This window comes from Dryobates pubescens, chromosome 36 (assembly GCF_014839835.1).
Source record: "Dryobates pubescens isolate bDryPub1 chromosome 36, bDryPub1.pri, whole genome shotgun sequence".
NCBI lineage: Eukaryota > Metazoa > Chordata > Aves > Piciformes > Picidae > Dryobates > Dryobates pubescens.
In genome coordinates this window covers 878459-891466 of record NC_071647.1, presented here as the reverse complement: position 1 = coordinate 891466, position 13008 = coordinate 878459, and the positions used below count along the sequence as shown (strand labels likewise).

Below are 13008 nucleotides of genomic sequence, written 5' to 3'. Positions count from 1 at the left end.
CCTCACGGCCACCATGCTGCCACCTGCCCCGCTGCCACCACAAAGCTGTGTTGGGGCTTAGTTTGTCACCCCCACAGGGGCACAGCTGCCTGTGCAGGGTGGGTGGGCACCAGCAGGGTCCCTGTCCCCATCCCCGGGGACCAGCCCTGCCCCCTGCTGCAGCGGGGCTGGGGCTGGGGTCTCGCTGCGGCTGGGGACTTGTGGCATCCCCTGCCGGCAGCAAAGCTGCTGGGAGCCAAGCCGGGAGCCCGGCCAGGGCAGGGGCTGTGCTTGTTACAACACATCTGGAACTGGACCCAGGGACCAAACCCAGGAGCTGAGCTTCCAGGAAGCTTGGGACACACTCTGGAGGCCACCAGGAGCTCAGAGAACTGTTTGTTGTTGGGTTTTTTCCTGAATCCAGGGGGGTTTGGCTGACCTGTCCCCAGCCACTCTGAGCTGGGGAAGGGTTTGAAATGAACTACAAGTTGCCCTCTGCAGCAAGCTGGTGCCTGGAGAGGGGCAAATGCCCATCCCAGAGTGAGCCAAAGCAGCCATGGGCCCAGTCCCTCCTGGCTGTGGCAGGAGCACAAACCCTGTGAAGGAGGTAGGTTTGGTGACAAAGGGGAGCAGGGCTGGGGGGGCTGCAGTGTGATCCCCCCCAAAGGGCTCCACGAGGTTCCCCATCCAGGGTGGCTGCTGCTTTCTGTGCCAGGTGGGCACCACTCAGTGTTTGAGGGCAGAGCAAAGTGTTTTGGCCACTGCCAGCTCTGCAGGGCTCATGGTGAGGCAAATCATAGAAGCTGAGGATTGCTTGGGTTGGAAAAAACCTCAAAGTCCATCAGGTCCAACCCTCGACCCACCAGCACCACCCCCGTGCCCATCCCACCGTGCCCCCAGGTGCCAGGAGAATGCCCCTGAGCAGGCTTTGGTGGCACAGGGGGCAACACTCAGCCACCAGAGGCACCAGGTGAGGCAGGGCCCAAGCAGATGAACCTTGGTGGGCTGGGAGCTGCTCTGCTCCACTCTGAGCTGACAGCCAGGGCTGGACCTCCAGCTGGTGTAAAGCACAGCGGCCCCGGCCCCGGGGCCAGGCCGGTTTACGTCAGCTGAGGATCCGGCCCAGCCCCCCCGCACCCATTTACTGTCATGCAAATGTCAGCTGCCCCTCTCAGCCCTCCCTGCTGCCCCTCTCAGCTCGAGCTGGCCTGGGACCCTCGGCCCTGCTCTGCAGCAGAGGGCAGGAGGCTGCAGCAGCACCGGGCACAGCCTCCCTGCGCTGACCTTTCTGCCTCCCCCCTCCAGGGAAGGAAGATTTTCCACCCAGGCTTGGTGATTTTATAGGCTTTGATGTACAAAACTCCTCCTGATGCTGAGGGGGGCTCCACCCCCTGCCCTCCCCTCCTGTGGCACTGGGGGTGGGGGGGGTCAGGGCTGAGCCCTGAAGGTAGGAGCTCAGCTCCACCGAACTTGGGCACCCTGGGTGCCAGCATCCCCTGCTGTGGTCCCCGCGGTGCTCCGAAGCCAAGGGGAGGGGGAGGCAGGCAGCAGTTCTGTATGGTGAGCACAGCTCCCATCCTGCAGCCCTGCTCCCAGCCTGGCACAGCTCCCCGTGGGTGGCACTGCCCCGTGAAGCCTCGGGGAGGGTCCTGGAGGAAGATCTGCTGCCAGCAGAGCTCACGGTGCGCGACTGGGACTCTCAGCGCGACGCTGCCCAACCAGCCGAGGTAAATAGGAGCTGCTGCCCACAGGCAGCGCAGGAGCAGGGCCAGGTGAGCAGGAGAGGCTGAGCAGCATGCAGGCAGCTGCCAGCCCCGAGCTGCCCTGGGCTTGGTGTCCCCTATGGGCCTGGCAGGAGCTGGCAGAGCAGGCGCAGGAGCGGCGCCGCGGGCTGCACGCTGTCGTACTCCGCAAACAGGTGGCAGAGGTTCTGGGAATCCGTCTGGCTCTTGGCCACAAACCCAAAGATCCTTTGAGGAAGAAGAGAGGATGAATCAGTTTTGCACCCAGGAATGCAAAGGAATGGGCTGAAAGCAGCCCCAGCCACCAAGCCAAGCCCCAGCCCCAGCAGTTCCACCTTGGCCTGCTCCCCAGTCACGTTTTGTTTCCTTGGGAGCAGAGCAGCCCTGAGAAGTGTTTCTGGCAAAGCTTCCCCAGCTGGGAGCAGTCTCCTGGACACAAGGTAGAGCCAGACAGAAACTCCCTTCCTGAGCCCTGAGCAGGGCTGGATTTGGATGAGGGCTTTCTACAGCAGGGGATGTGGAGGGCTGGGCTTGGCCAAGCCTCCCAGCAAAGCCCACACAGTGCAACCCCCCCCCAAAGCTTCTCCCATCTGTGCCTCCTCATCCTGCCTCCACCTTCCCTTTGCTCACTTCAGTTTTAAGCTTTGACTCTTTGCTGCTCTCAGAGCTTTGCAGGGCAGCCTCTGGAGAGGCCAGGATGGGCCAAGGCAGCACCCAACCCCCCGGCCCCCCCCAGCACATCCCAGCTGTGTCCCCACGCAGGTCTCACCTCGAGGACTTGCAGTACTTCTGCCACCTGAGGGAAGAGAATTGGGGTTGTCAGAGGCTGAGCTTTGCCTCATTCCAGCAGCTGCAAAGCCAAGGCTTAGCTTTAGCTAAACCCTGCTGCAGCCAGCCCGGGGCAGGGGTCTGGGATGTGAGCAGCAGAGCAGTGCTGGGAACCGTGGGGAATCCAGCACCCAGCAGCAGCCCTGAGACCCTCAGCCCCCACAGCAGCCCCCAACTCACTTTCTGTTCTCAGGATCCATCCCACAGAACCTGAGGGCAGCCAGGGGGTAGTGCCTCCTGAAAAACACCCTGCAGGGCAGGAGAGTGAGGGGTTGGGGGGGGAAGTGCCTGGGCAGAGCTGGGGGAGGGAGGGGGAGCAGCAAAACCAGGGGTCTGCAAATCCAAACCCTGCTTGGAATGTGGCTGCTGGGTTGGGGGGGGGGGGGGACAGGGAGGGTGGGAGAGGAGGTGTGAGGATGCAGCTCCCCAGGGCTGGAGGCTATGCTGGCAGCTGGCAAGGTGCTGGCAGCTCTTGGGTTCAGCCAGCTCCTGGCTCCCACCGCCGAGATGCTCCTCCCAGCCCCCACGCCGGGCAGCATCACTGTGCTGCAGCAGAGCTCAACCCCAGCCCTGCCCTGCAGCCCGGCTCTGCCCCAGCCGGCCGGCCCCTGCCGTGCTGCAGGGGAGCAGGCTGGGAGGAGGGCAGGCAGCTGGGGGGGGGTCTCAGGTGAGCTGCCCCTCCAGGAGCCATCCAGCTCTGCCCTGCACCTCAGCCCCAGCTGGCCAGGTTGGAGGAGGCCTTGAGCAGCCTGGGCTAGGGGGAGGCATCCCTGCCAGTGCCGGGGTGGGGAGGGGGGAGCTGGGAGACCCTCAAGGTCCCTTCCAACCCAATCCACTCTGTGAACCCAAAGAGCCCTTGGCCACGGCAGCCCCCCGCGCTGACCCCCCCCCGCTGACCCCCTCCCCCCGCTGAGTCCCCCCCGCTGAGCCCCCCAGGCAGCTCGTACTTCCTCTGGATGTCGGTGAGGGTGATGCCCTGCTCGGTCACTCTGAAGTGCACCAGGGTGGGCGTGGGGAGGGGCTCCAGCTCGAAGGTGCTGGAAATGGCCTTCTGGATGGCTGGGGCTCCTGTCAGGGTCTCCACGTTCACAGAGCTGAGGTAGAGGACGTTGCACACTGCAAGGGGCAGCAGGGAGCCTGGCTCAGCGTGGGGCTCACGCTGGCTCCTCCAGGGCAGCAGGGCCAGAGCTGGCTCCCAGCAAGCATCATCATCATCATCATCATCATCAGATGCAGACCTGGCCACAGCTCTGGCAGTTGTTTTGGTGAACCAAACCAAACCAAAACACAACCAAACCAAACCAAAACCCCCGAAGGGTTTGGTGACTCAGAAATTCCTCAGGGGTTGATCTTTGCTTTGCTTCAGCTCCTTGCACTAATTGCTGGGAAGGTCCAAGGCTTTCATTTCCGCTCTCCAAATGTCACTTTGGGCTTTCTCTCTCTCCCTCTCTCTCTCTCTCTTTTTTGCTCTGTTTATTGCATATTTCCTTTAATGAAAAGCAGAACCCCCCCCACCCCCCACCCCCAGGCCAGCAGAGGGCTGAAGGCCAACCTGGAACATGACATTTGAGGCTGCTTGAGCTGCTGGGTCAAACGAAACCTTTCTGCTGGCCAACTCCTTCTTCAGAATTTCCATCAATGTAAAGCAGCTCCTGGCCCCCTCCCCACCCTTCCCCGAGTGGGCTCCTGGCCCCCTCCCCACCCCTCCCCGAGTGGGCTCCTGGCCCCCTCCCCGAGTGGGCTCCTGGCCCCCTCCCCACCCCTCCCCGAGTGGGCTCCTGGCCCCCTCCCCACCCCTCCCCGAGTGGGCTCCTGGCCCCTTGCTCTCTGCTCAGTGTTAGGGGCTGGAAGGGACCTCCAAAGCTCCTCCAGTCCAAGCCCCCTGCCAGAGCAGGGTCACCCAGGGCAGCTCACACAGCAGCGCTGCTCTCCCTGCAGCCCACCCACCGCTGCAGGAGGGAGAAGCCAAGACCCTTCCTCGTCCTGCCGAGCAGGTCCATTGTCTCCCAGGAGGTCTCTCTGTGATTTAACGACCTCCCCCCCGCCCTCCATTAACCCTTCCCTCTCCTAGAGCCTCCAGATCTCCAGCAGCCATCAGCTGAACACTGACTGAGGCCAGCCAGGAGAGAGGCTCAGAGGCTGTTTAAAGCTCTGGGGTCTGTGGTGGTCTTTGAGCAGCCCTGGGAGCTCAGGAGCTGTCACTTCAGGCCTTACCCTACCACCACGAGGACCTGAAGTCTCTTTCCACCCAACCCCTCAGGTTCCCTTGCAGGCCATGAGCTGAGGGTGTGCCAAGAGCCTGCAGGCTCCCCCAGCCTGGTGAGGAAGCCAGGAGGGGGATGTGGCACCAGCACCCCCAGCTGCTCTGGGTGCCCTGCACAGCTCCCTGCATTCCCAGCTTCTGCTGGGCATGGGGTCAGGATGGGGTCAGGATGGGGCCCGTGGGGACCTGCTCCTCTGCTCACCAGCAGCCTGCTTCAGTGGGGCCAGCGTGGGCTCCGTGGCACCCTCAGAGCTGTCTTCTGCATCAGCAAGGTCTGCACAAATGAGAAGCAGGAGCACAGGTCAGGCTGCTCTGTGCCACCTCCCTGTGCTGGGTGCTGATCCCTTCTCTCACAAGAGGCCCAGAGGCTCAGGGGCCACTCAAACCAAAGGGGCTGAGAGCAGTAATTAACTTAATTGTCCTCCACCCCCTCCTCTTGTCACAGAACCACAGAATGGGTTGGGTTGGAAGGGACCTTCGAAGGTCCTGGCTCTTCATCTCCCATCTCCCCACTCCTCCTTTCCTTGCCCCTGCCCAGTGGTCTCCTGCTCCTTGCTGACCACTCTCCAGCCCCAGCAGAAGTCACCACTGTGCTGTTCTTGGTTCAGCTCTTGCAGGTCCCTGCCCCACCTCCAGCCAGGGCAGCCAGCCCCATTGTGGGGGCACCTGGGCAGCTCACCCCCTGCCCACTGCAGGACCATTCCCACCTCCCCAGCTCAGCAGGGGGGAACCATTTGGAGCATCTCTCCTGCCCCCAGCACCTACCTCTGGTGGGGATGCTCAGCTTGCAGGGCAGTGCCAGGGGGGTGATGGCATGCTGGTACACGAAGGCAGAGAGGCTTCCTGCAACACAGAACTGCTGCTGGGGGGGGTCCTGGTCCTGAGACCTCCCACCCTTGCACCTCTGCCCCCCCAGCAGTGTCCCAGGCAGCTAGAAGCGGGGGAGAGGAGGCCCAGCTGGACTCTTTGGGGCCAACAGAGGTTTTCCAACCCCCATCCCACGTTCCTATTTTGGAGCCCACTGCCAGAGCCTCGCTGGCAGGGCAGTGGGGCAGGAGCTGGGGGCTGAGCACCAGCACTGCAGAGCTGAGGAGCAGCCTCGGTGCTGGGTGGTGCCTCCAGGGGCTCTGGAAGCAGCTGCTGGGGCTGCAGCAGGCCCTGGCACCGCAGCAGGCCCTGGCACTGCCCTTACCAAAGTAGAGCTCCTCGCTGGCCCCTCGCAGGTGCACTCCTTTGGCAGAGGACTCGATGAGGAAGTGCCGAACCAGGTCCCCACTGCCATCCCCTGCAGGTGAGACCCAGGGCGGTGTCAGGCACCACAGCTGCTGGTTCACCCCTCCCCAGCCCACCAAGGCTCTGCTCTGTGGTGCCAGCCCCTGTGCAGGGGTGGGAAGGGCACTCCCGGACCAGCATCTCCCAGCTGCAGCTTCTCTCAGTCACAGCATCCCAGGATGGGTTGGGTTGGAAGGGACCTTCAAGATCAGCCAGTTCCATGGGCAGGGACCCCTCCCCCCAGCCCAGGCTGCTCAGGGCCTCACCCAGCCTGGCCTTGAACACCTCCAGGGAGGAGGCAGCCACAGCCTCCCTGTCCCAGTGTCTCCTCACCCACCTTCCCCATCCCCTCTACCTGTCTGGCTGCTGGGGGCAGCGCTGGGAACCTTCATGGCCAGCCCGAAGGACCCCCGGTAGGACGTGCTGTCCCGCACCACGAACGTGCCTGGCTCCTTGTCCCGCAGCAGCTGGATGGCTGTCAAAGCACAGGCAGAGGCTCAGCCAAGCAAAACAGGTGGAGACCTCCGTGCTGCGCTGCGCTGCCGGCCGCAGCCCTCCCGGAGCCCTCCCGCAGCCCTCCCCCGGCAGCAGCCAGGAGCTGCCGGCAGCGTCTGCTGAGGACCTGCAAGTCCCTGCTGCGGGCACCCCCTGCGGACTGAGGGGTCCCAGCTCGGTGCTGGGGGTCTCTGCGGTCCCCAGGGCACGCAGCACCCACCCGGGGCCGTGCTGGGCGGCAGCAGCAGCAGCGTCAGAGGCAGGAGAAGCTTTGCTGGGCTTGGGGAGGGGACGGAGGGGCTGTGGCACACTGAACCTTCCCCCAGCACCTCTGGGGGGGTCTCTCCATGCCTGTTAGCCCCCAGAATACTTCAGACTGCCAGCAGAGTCCACGCAGGACCTCAGGACGGGCAAGAGCTGGAGCCAGGCGCCGCGGGGAGCAGCCCTGGGGGCGGGGGCAGCCCTGCAGCCTTACCTTGGTCCCTCGTTAAGCTCGGCTTGAACCAATACTTGGATGTGTCCATCACAAACTTCATGGTGGGCTGCCCAGCCCTGAGGGGACCTGCAAGAGACCTCACAGTGTCAGTGTGGGCCCTGAAAGCCCTTCAGAGCAGCCCCAGCCCTGGCAGGGAGATTTCTCTTTCAGGCTGGCCAAGGTTGAAAGGTTTTTGTTGTGTTTTTTTTCTAACCCTTTTGAGCAGAGCTTCCTCCCTTCAGAATAATTCATTCCCCACATAATTATCTCTCTTGGCAGGCTGTGCTGGGGCACAGAGAGGCAGCAGATGGAATCCCTCAGCACTGCCAGTCTGCCCGACCCTGCACAAGTCCACGGGCCCGTGGGGGTTTACACCAGCTCAGGATCTGACCCACAAAGTCCTCCTGCTGGTCCCATAAGAATCCCAATTAAAAGCCTCTGCCCTGAGAGCTGCCTCTGCTCATCTCCTCCAGAGAACAAGGACCTCATTGTCCCCCCCTGAATGGGGACCTTAGGAACTGTGGTGTCCTCCAGAGCAAGCTGCAGCCCTGTCCCCTCCTCCCCACCCACTCTGGGCCCCCAGACAAGCACTGGGTGATGCAAAGCTGGGTCCCACCCTCAGGTGCTAGCAATGACTGCACCTCCTGCGGGGGGGCAGAGCCTTTCTGCCTGCTGGGGGTCCCCTGTCCCGGGGCCACAGGCAGTGCAGGCTCATCCCCAGCCTGGGAGCCTGCAGCCTGGGGAGGTACAGCAAAGCTCTCCAGCTCCAGCCAGGACCTCCTGTCCTTCGTGCCCGTGAGGCAGTGTGAAGTGGGATTTGCTCCTCGCTTCCTGGCATCCAGCTGGGTCTGCAGCTCCTTCCCTGCCCGGCGCTGCCCAGGGGCATGGAGGGGACTTACTGTCAGGGACACAGGAGAGCGCTGGAGCCGACAGAGCATTGTTCAGGCCGCCGAGCCTCAGGGTGGGGCTGCAGCCGGGAGGAGAGGTCTGCTTGGCAGCGGCTGGGGGCTTCTTGGCCAGCCTGGGAGCTTCCTCTCCGTGCTCCGGGCAGCCGTTCACCAGCAGCACCGGGATGTCGCCCGCGGAGTTGAGGATGGAGGGGGGGCAGCTGCTGGCCTGGCCCTTCTGGGCTGGGGAGGTGTTGGCTTTGGTGGAGCAGGCTGCCCTGGGCTGCTGGGGACTCAGGCCAAAAGCTTCTCCAGAGTGAGCCCTGATGCTCGGGGAGGGTGGGCAGGGGCTGCCCAGGGAGCTGGCAGGGGATGGGCAGGCAGCAGGGTGGGCGTCTGAGTCGTCAGTGAGGAGCGAATGGGAGCTGCTGCAGGAGGGAGAGAGAGAGAGCAGGGGGAGGTCAGTGGGGACAGCCCACCCAGGACCACGCCAGCCCTGTGGGCATCGACCCCCGGCCTTAGGAACGAGGTCCTGGGCAGTGGGACTTGGGGTGACCCCCTCCATGCCCTTCCCATCCCCATGCCCAACCCGAGCGTGGCACAGGAGGTGGCATTTACCTGCCAAGGACGTAGCTGGTGTCTGAGCCAGGGCTGGTGGAGAGCATGGAGACCCAGCTGCTCCTCTGCTGGGCCTTCACCACCTGCACAGGCTTCAGCAGGCCGTCCGAGCCCGGGGAGGTGCCGTAGCAGATGCTGTCCGTCTGTCCGGCTGGGCACGGCTGGGGCACAGCGACGCCGCGGGGCGGGGAGGGAGCAGCGCCCGGGCTGGGGCTGCTGGGTGCGGATGGGCTGGAGAAAACCAGGCTGCCTCCGGTGCCGTAGGTGCCTCGGAGCCCCCCTTGGTGGGGCAGGAAGCCGTTGCCCTGGGGGGACCTGGAGCAGGGGGTGGTGGAGGGGCTGGGGCAGCCCTCGGGCCCCGCTGCCGGCTCGGTGCAGCTGATGTCTGCAGGGAGAGAGAGCAGCTCAGCCCCGGGGGCTCAGCGCGGCTCCGCTGCTCCGGGCTCCGGGTTGCCCCCCACACAGGGCCCGGGGGAGGACCCCAGGCTCTGCAGGGAGACCCCCATGGCCCACCAGCAGCCCTGGCTGAGACCCTCCAAGGGCTGATTTCTTCACAGACGCCCAGCCCCAGGGACCCACCCCAGCGCTGGCAGGCTCCCAGGGGAGGGAGAGAGGTTAGCCGTGGTCCTGTCTGCCTGCACAGCCCCCCCAGCGCTGCACAGCCCCTGCCTGCCCAGACCTGCAGCCAGAGGAGGGAGTTTCCTCCTGCAGCTGCTCTGCTGGTGCCTGACTCAAGAGAAAAACATCTGCCTGCCCCCCCGGGGACGGCAGCAGGCTCGGGGGTGCCCATGGCAGCAGTGCATGGCCCTGCAGGGTGTGGAGGAGCACGGGGGGCATCACTCGGCCCCCAGGCACAGCCATTGTGCCACCCACATCACCCAGGGCACCTGCACCACTGGCACCACGGCTGTGCAGCAGGAGGCAAAGGGCAGTCACAAGGCTCCAGCTGTCACCTCTGGCCCAGGGCAGGGGCAGGCTGCTCCCCCTCCCCCTCTCCCACCCTGCACAACTCTCTTCAGAGCTTTAGTTGCCAAGGCAGAGCCTGTGCCCTGCTGTGGGTTTCCTCCTGCCCTCTTTCCTTGCCATGATCCTCATGGGCACACACCTGGCAGAGCATCACCTGCCCCAGGAGCTCCAGTGAAGCCCCACAGCCAGGGCAAGAGGGTGCCTGGCACCCCAGGTGCCCGATGGAGGCCAGGCCCTGGGCATCAGTCCTGGCTGAGCTAGGAGAAGCCCTTAGCAAGAGGCTCTCAGGCTGGAGCTCAGGGCTTGCAGCCATGGCAAACTCCTGAGCTGCAGGGGAGCTGCTGGGTGGTTGGTGCCTGCCCTGCCTGTGCCTCCCCACAGGCCTGAACCTGCCCAGCTTTGTTTCCAGCTCCTGCTTCTTGCCCTGCCATGGAGTTCAGGGAAGTTTCTCACCTCAGAGGTGTTCCTTGGACAGAGGAAAAGCTTTCAGCTGCAGCAGTGGCAAACTGCTCCCAGCAGCCCTGAGCTCCCTGGCAGTGGATGTGAAGTGCCCTGGGAGCTGGCAGTGAGGAACTGCCCAGGGCAGAGCAGCTGGGGGGCTGTCCAGGGCTGCAGGCCTTGGTTACTGCCAGGCACAGCCAAAGCTCTGGGGCACAGAGCTCCAGCAGCAGCAGAAGCACCAAAGTTACTCTCTGAGCCCCTTCCCTCCACCGACCCCTGCCTGGGGCTGGGTTGGCACAGCCAGCAGGGAGATGCCAAGGAGGCACCAGGTAAGCCAGGGCTGGTCCCAGTGGGGACACAGCTGGACCCTGCACAGCTGCATCTGTCCCCCCCAGCACCCCACTGCCACTGGCACCAGCAGCAGCCCCTCCAGAGCCTGGAGAGGTTCTGGAGCTGTGTGGGGCTGGTGCCAGGGGGCAAACCCTTGCAGCAAGCTCTTGGCCTGATGCTTTTTGTCCAAGTCCCTGTCAAAAGGAGCAGAGAAATGGGGATGGGATTGGGGCTGTGGAAGAACTAAGTGAAAGGCCTCTGTGTGCTGGGCAAACAGAGCCTTTTGCCTCCTGCTTCTCTGCCTTCTCTGCTGCTTATCAGGTGTGGTTAAACCTCAAATATTTGCTCAGGACCTTGGCAACTTCTTCAGCATCAAGGAGTGGCAAAAGCACTGCGAGGAGCTGCCCAGCTGCCACGCAAGCAGTGATGCTCTCCTCCTCTCCAGGGGGGCTGGGGACTCCTGGAGGTGCCTCCTGCTGCTCCAGCAGCTGCTCCAGCAGACAACAGCAAGGCTCTCTCTCGGGCTCTGGGCACCAGCAGCCTCCTGCCAGCCCTCACATCAAGTGGCTGCTTGCAGGGACTTTAGACCTTAGGCCAAAGGAGAGGCTGTGGGGCTCTGTGCAGGACCCCCCCACACACACAGCCAGGGGAGCAGAGGGAGGCAGGGGATGGATGGAAGCATTTCCACAGGGCCAGCTGGGGTGAAGTGGGAGCAGCAGCACAGGGCTCTGGGCTCTCCCCACCTGCCTGGTGCTGCAGGACCTGCACCTTGTCCTCCTCCAGCCCTGCATTCCTTGCTCATGAGGGCTCAGGGAGAAGAGGATTTTTCTCATGCCTTCCACATCCTCTCATTTGCCTTTCCTCTGGGAAGAGGCCTGGCTCAGGATTTCAAGGTATTTCCGTGCCTAGGGACACAGACACCGGGGGAGGGGGGAGGCCCTCAGGCACCTGAGCACACCCCGGGGCTGTCCTCACCGCCCCTGAGCCTCTGCAGCTGCCTGCAGGGTGCTGCCTGCTGGTGTCCCCCTGTGCAGGGAGAGCTCTGCAGCTCTCACACTGCAGGAGAGCCAGGGGCCAGTGCCTGGGTCAGGAGCAGCACAGGCAGCAGAGCCTTGGCTCAGGGGATGCCAGGGGATGCCAGGGCAGTGTTGCCAGAGGGGTCACATCAGCAGCCCCCAGGCATGGGAGCAGGGAGAGAGGGCTGCTGCACTCTGCTGGTGCTGTGCCCAGCCTGTGCCAGGTGTGCTGCTGGAGCAGTGCACAGCCCTGGGGAGGTGTCAGTGGGGTGGTGGTGCCAGGAGCAGTACCTTGGCCCAGGGCTTTGGAATCTGCCTTCCAATCCTGGTGCTTCCACAGGGCAGAGCTGACCCTGGGCAAGGCTCCGCCGCGAGGGTCCTGGCATCGCATCCCGAGGTCAGTGCCTGCCCCTGGTCACTGGCAGCAATAACTTGGGTTAGGCATCTGCTGAGAGCTGCAGGTCCCTTTGCTAATGAGAGAGGTGTCCTCCAAAGCCAGGGCACCAAACCCCAGGCTGAGCCCAGGCTCTGCTCCCTGCTTCCCTTGGCGTCCTGCCGGGCTGGGCACAAGTGGGCAGCCTGGGGCTACCTAAGCGTGTGAGCCAGGCAGAGAGCCTGGCACAGCCTCTGCTGCTCCTGGATGTGAAGCTTGGGTGTCAGGAGAGAGCAGCCCACGCTGACCCCACTGGGGGATGTCACCAGTGCCCACGGCCAGCCCTCCTCAGGAGCACAGGGCCTCATCCTGCCCACTGGGGCTGGTGCGTGGCCAAACCTTTGCTCTCTGAGCTTTCACTCTGCCCCTTGCAGGTGGCTGCCCCGGGGTCTGTCCTGCCTCTGGCCTCACCTATTGGCTCCGGCTCAGCTTTCCTGGTGGCAGCAGCGTCGCCCTGGGCAGCAGGCTGGAGCTCCTCCCTCGGCGGCTCGCAGCGCAGCGGCTGGAAGGTTGGATCGATCTCTAGGATCAGCTGGTTGAGGCTCTCTATGGAGATGTCCAAGGTAGGAGACACCAGGTGAGCCTCAGCATCCGTGCTGGTCTCCTCCTCCTCGTCCTCTGGCTGGCAGGGGGCCGTGGGGGTCTCCACAGAGGTGCCCGGCGAGGCCAGCACCGGGTGGGCAGCACCCAGCCGGGCACCGGGGCGCAGCCGTGTGCTGCTGGTGGGCACCACGGAGGGGGCGCTGGCCCAGCTCTCCCTGGAGTAGTAGACACACTGGATGGGCAGGGCAGGGCAGCCTGGGTACCCTGCCGGGCTCAGGCTGTGGCTTTTCTCCCGGGAGGAGACGCAGACGCTCTGGCCCACCCGCAGCACATGGTTCTGCAGCACCTGCGACATGCTGCGGGGGCTTTGGAGTCCACGGGAAACCTTCCTCCTCCTCCTCCTCGCCTGCCCTCCTTCAGCAGGGACCTCAGAGCCCTTCTCCTGTGCAGCGTCTGAAGCAGCAGAGGAATCTGAGGAATGCAGAGCGAGAGGAGCGGTTACAGAGCCCGGGGCAGGAGCCGACTCCAGCGAGGAGTCGATAAAGCGCCGGGATCTGGAGCGCGGGGCTGGAATTCGGCTCCTGACTAAACAACAGCTCCTGGGTTGCCTCTCTGCCCACCCCCAGCCTCGGCTCCCGGTGCCACAGCTCAGCTGGGCAAGGGCAGGGAGGGTTTAACGCGCAGCAGCTGCCCCGGCCCCTGCCTCACCCCCGCGGTCTG

At 64.2% G+C, this 13008-nt stretch overlaps 1 protein-coding gene across 1 annotated transcript; it reads right to left on the bottom strand.

Moving 5' to 3' along the window:
* Window positions 1-1819: 1819 nt before the first annotated feature.
* Window positions 1820-12672, bottom strand: TNS4 (tensin 4). Its single transcript, XM_054176735.1, has 12 exons — window positions 12157-12672; window positions 8560-8944; window positions 7954-8369; window positions 7055-7141; window positions 6440-6559; window positions 6005-6097; window positions 5578-5655; window positions 5015-5086; window positions 3497-3665; window positions 2730-2798; window positions 2491-2517; window positions 1820-1949 (listed from the first exon to the last, which is right to left on the bottom strand). The coding sequence occupies exons 1-12, from the start codon at window positions 12641-12643 to the stop codon at window positions 1820-1822; spliced, it is 2133 nt and encodes a 710-aa protein (XP_054032710.1). The 5' UTR covers window positions 12644-12672.
* Window positions 12673-13008: the final 336 nt, after the last annotated feature.

Bases quoted from the DNA above. Each gene is read 5' to 3' on its own strand.
- TNS4 (XM_054176735.1), bottom strand. From the start codon at position 12,643: ATGTCGCAGGTGCTGCAGAACCATGTGCTGCGGGTGGGCCAGAGCGTC. The intron at 8,370-8,559 runs GTAAATGCCACC...TCCCTCCTGCAG, and splicing joins ACCAGCTACGTCCTTGGCAG to CAGCTCCCATTCGCTCCTCA. The intron at 7,142-7,953 runs GTAAGTCCCCTC...GGTCTCTTGCAG, and splicing joins GCTCTCCTGTGTCCCTGACA to GTCCCCTCAGGGCTGGGCAG.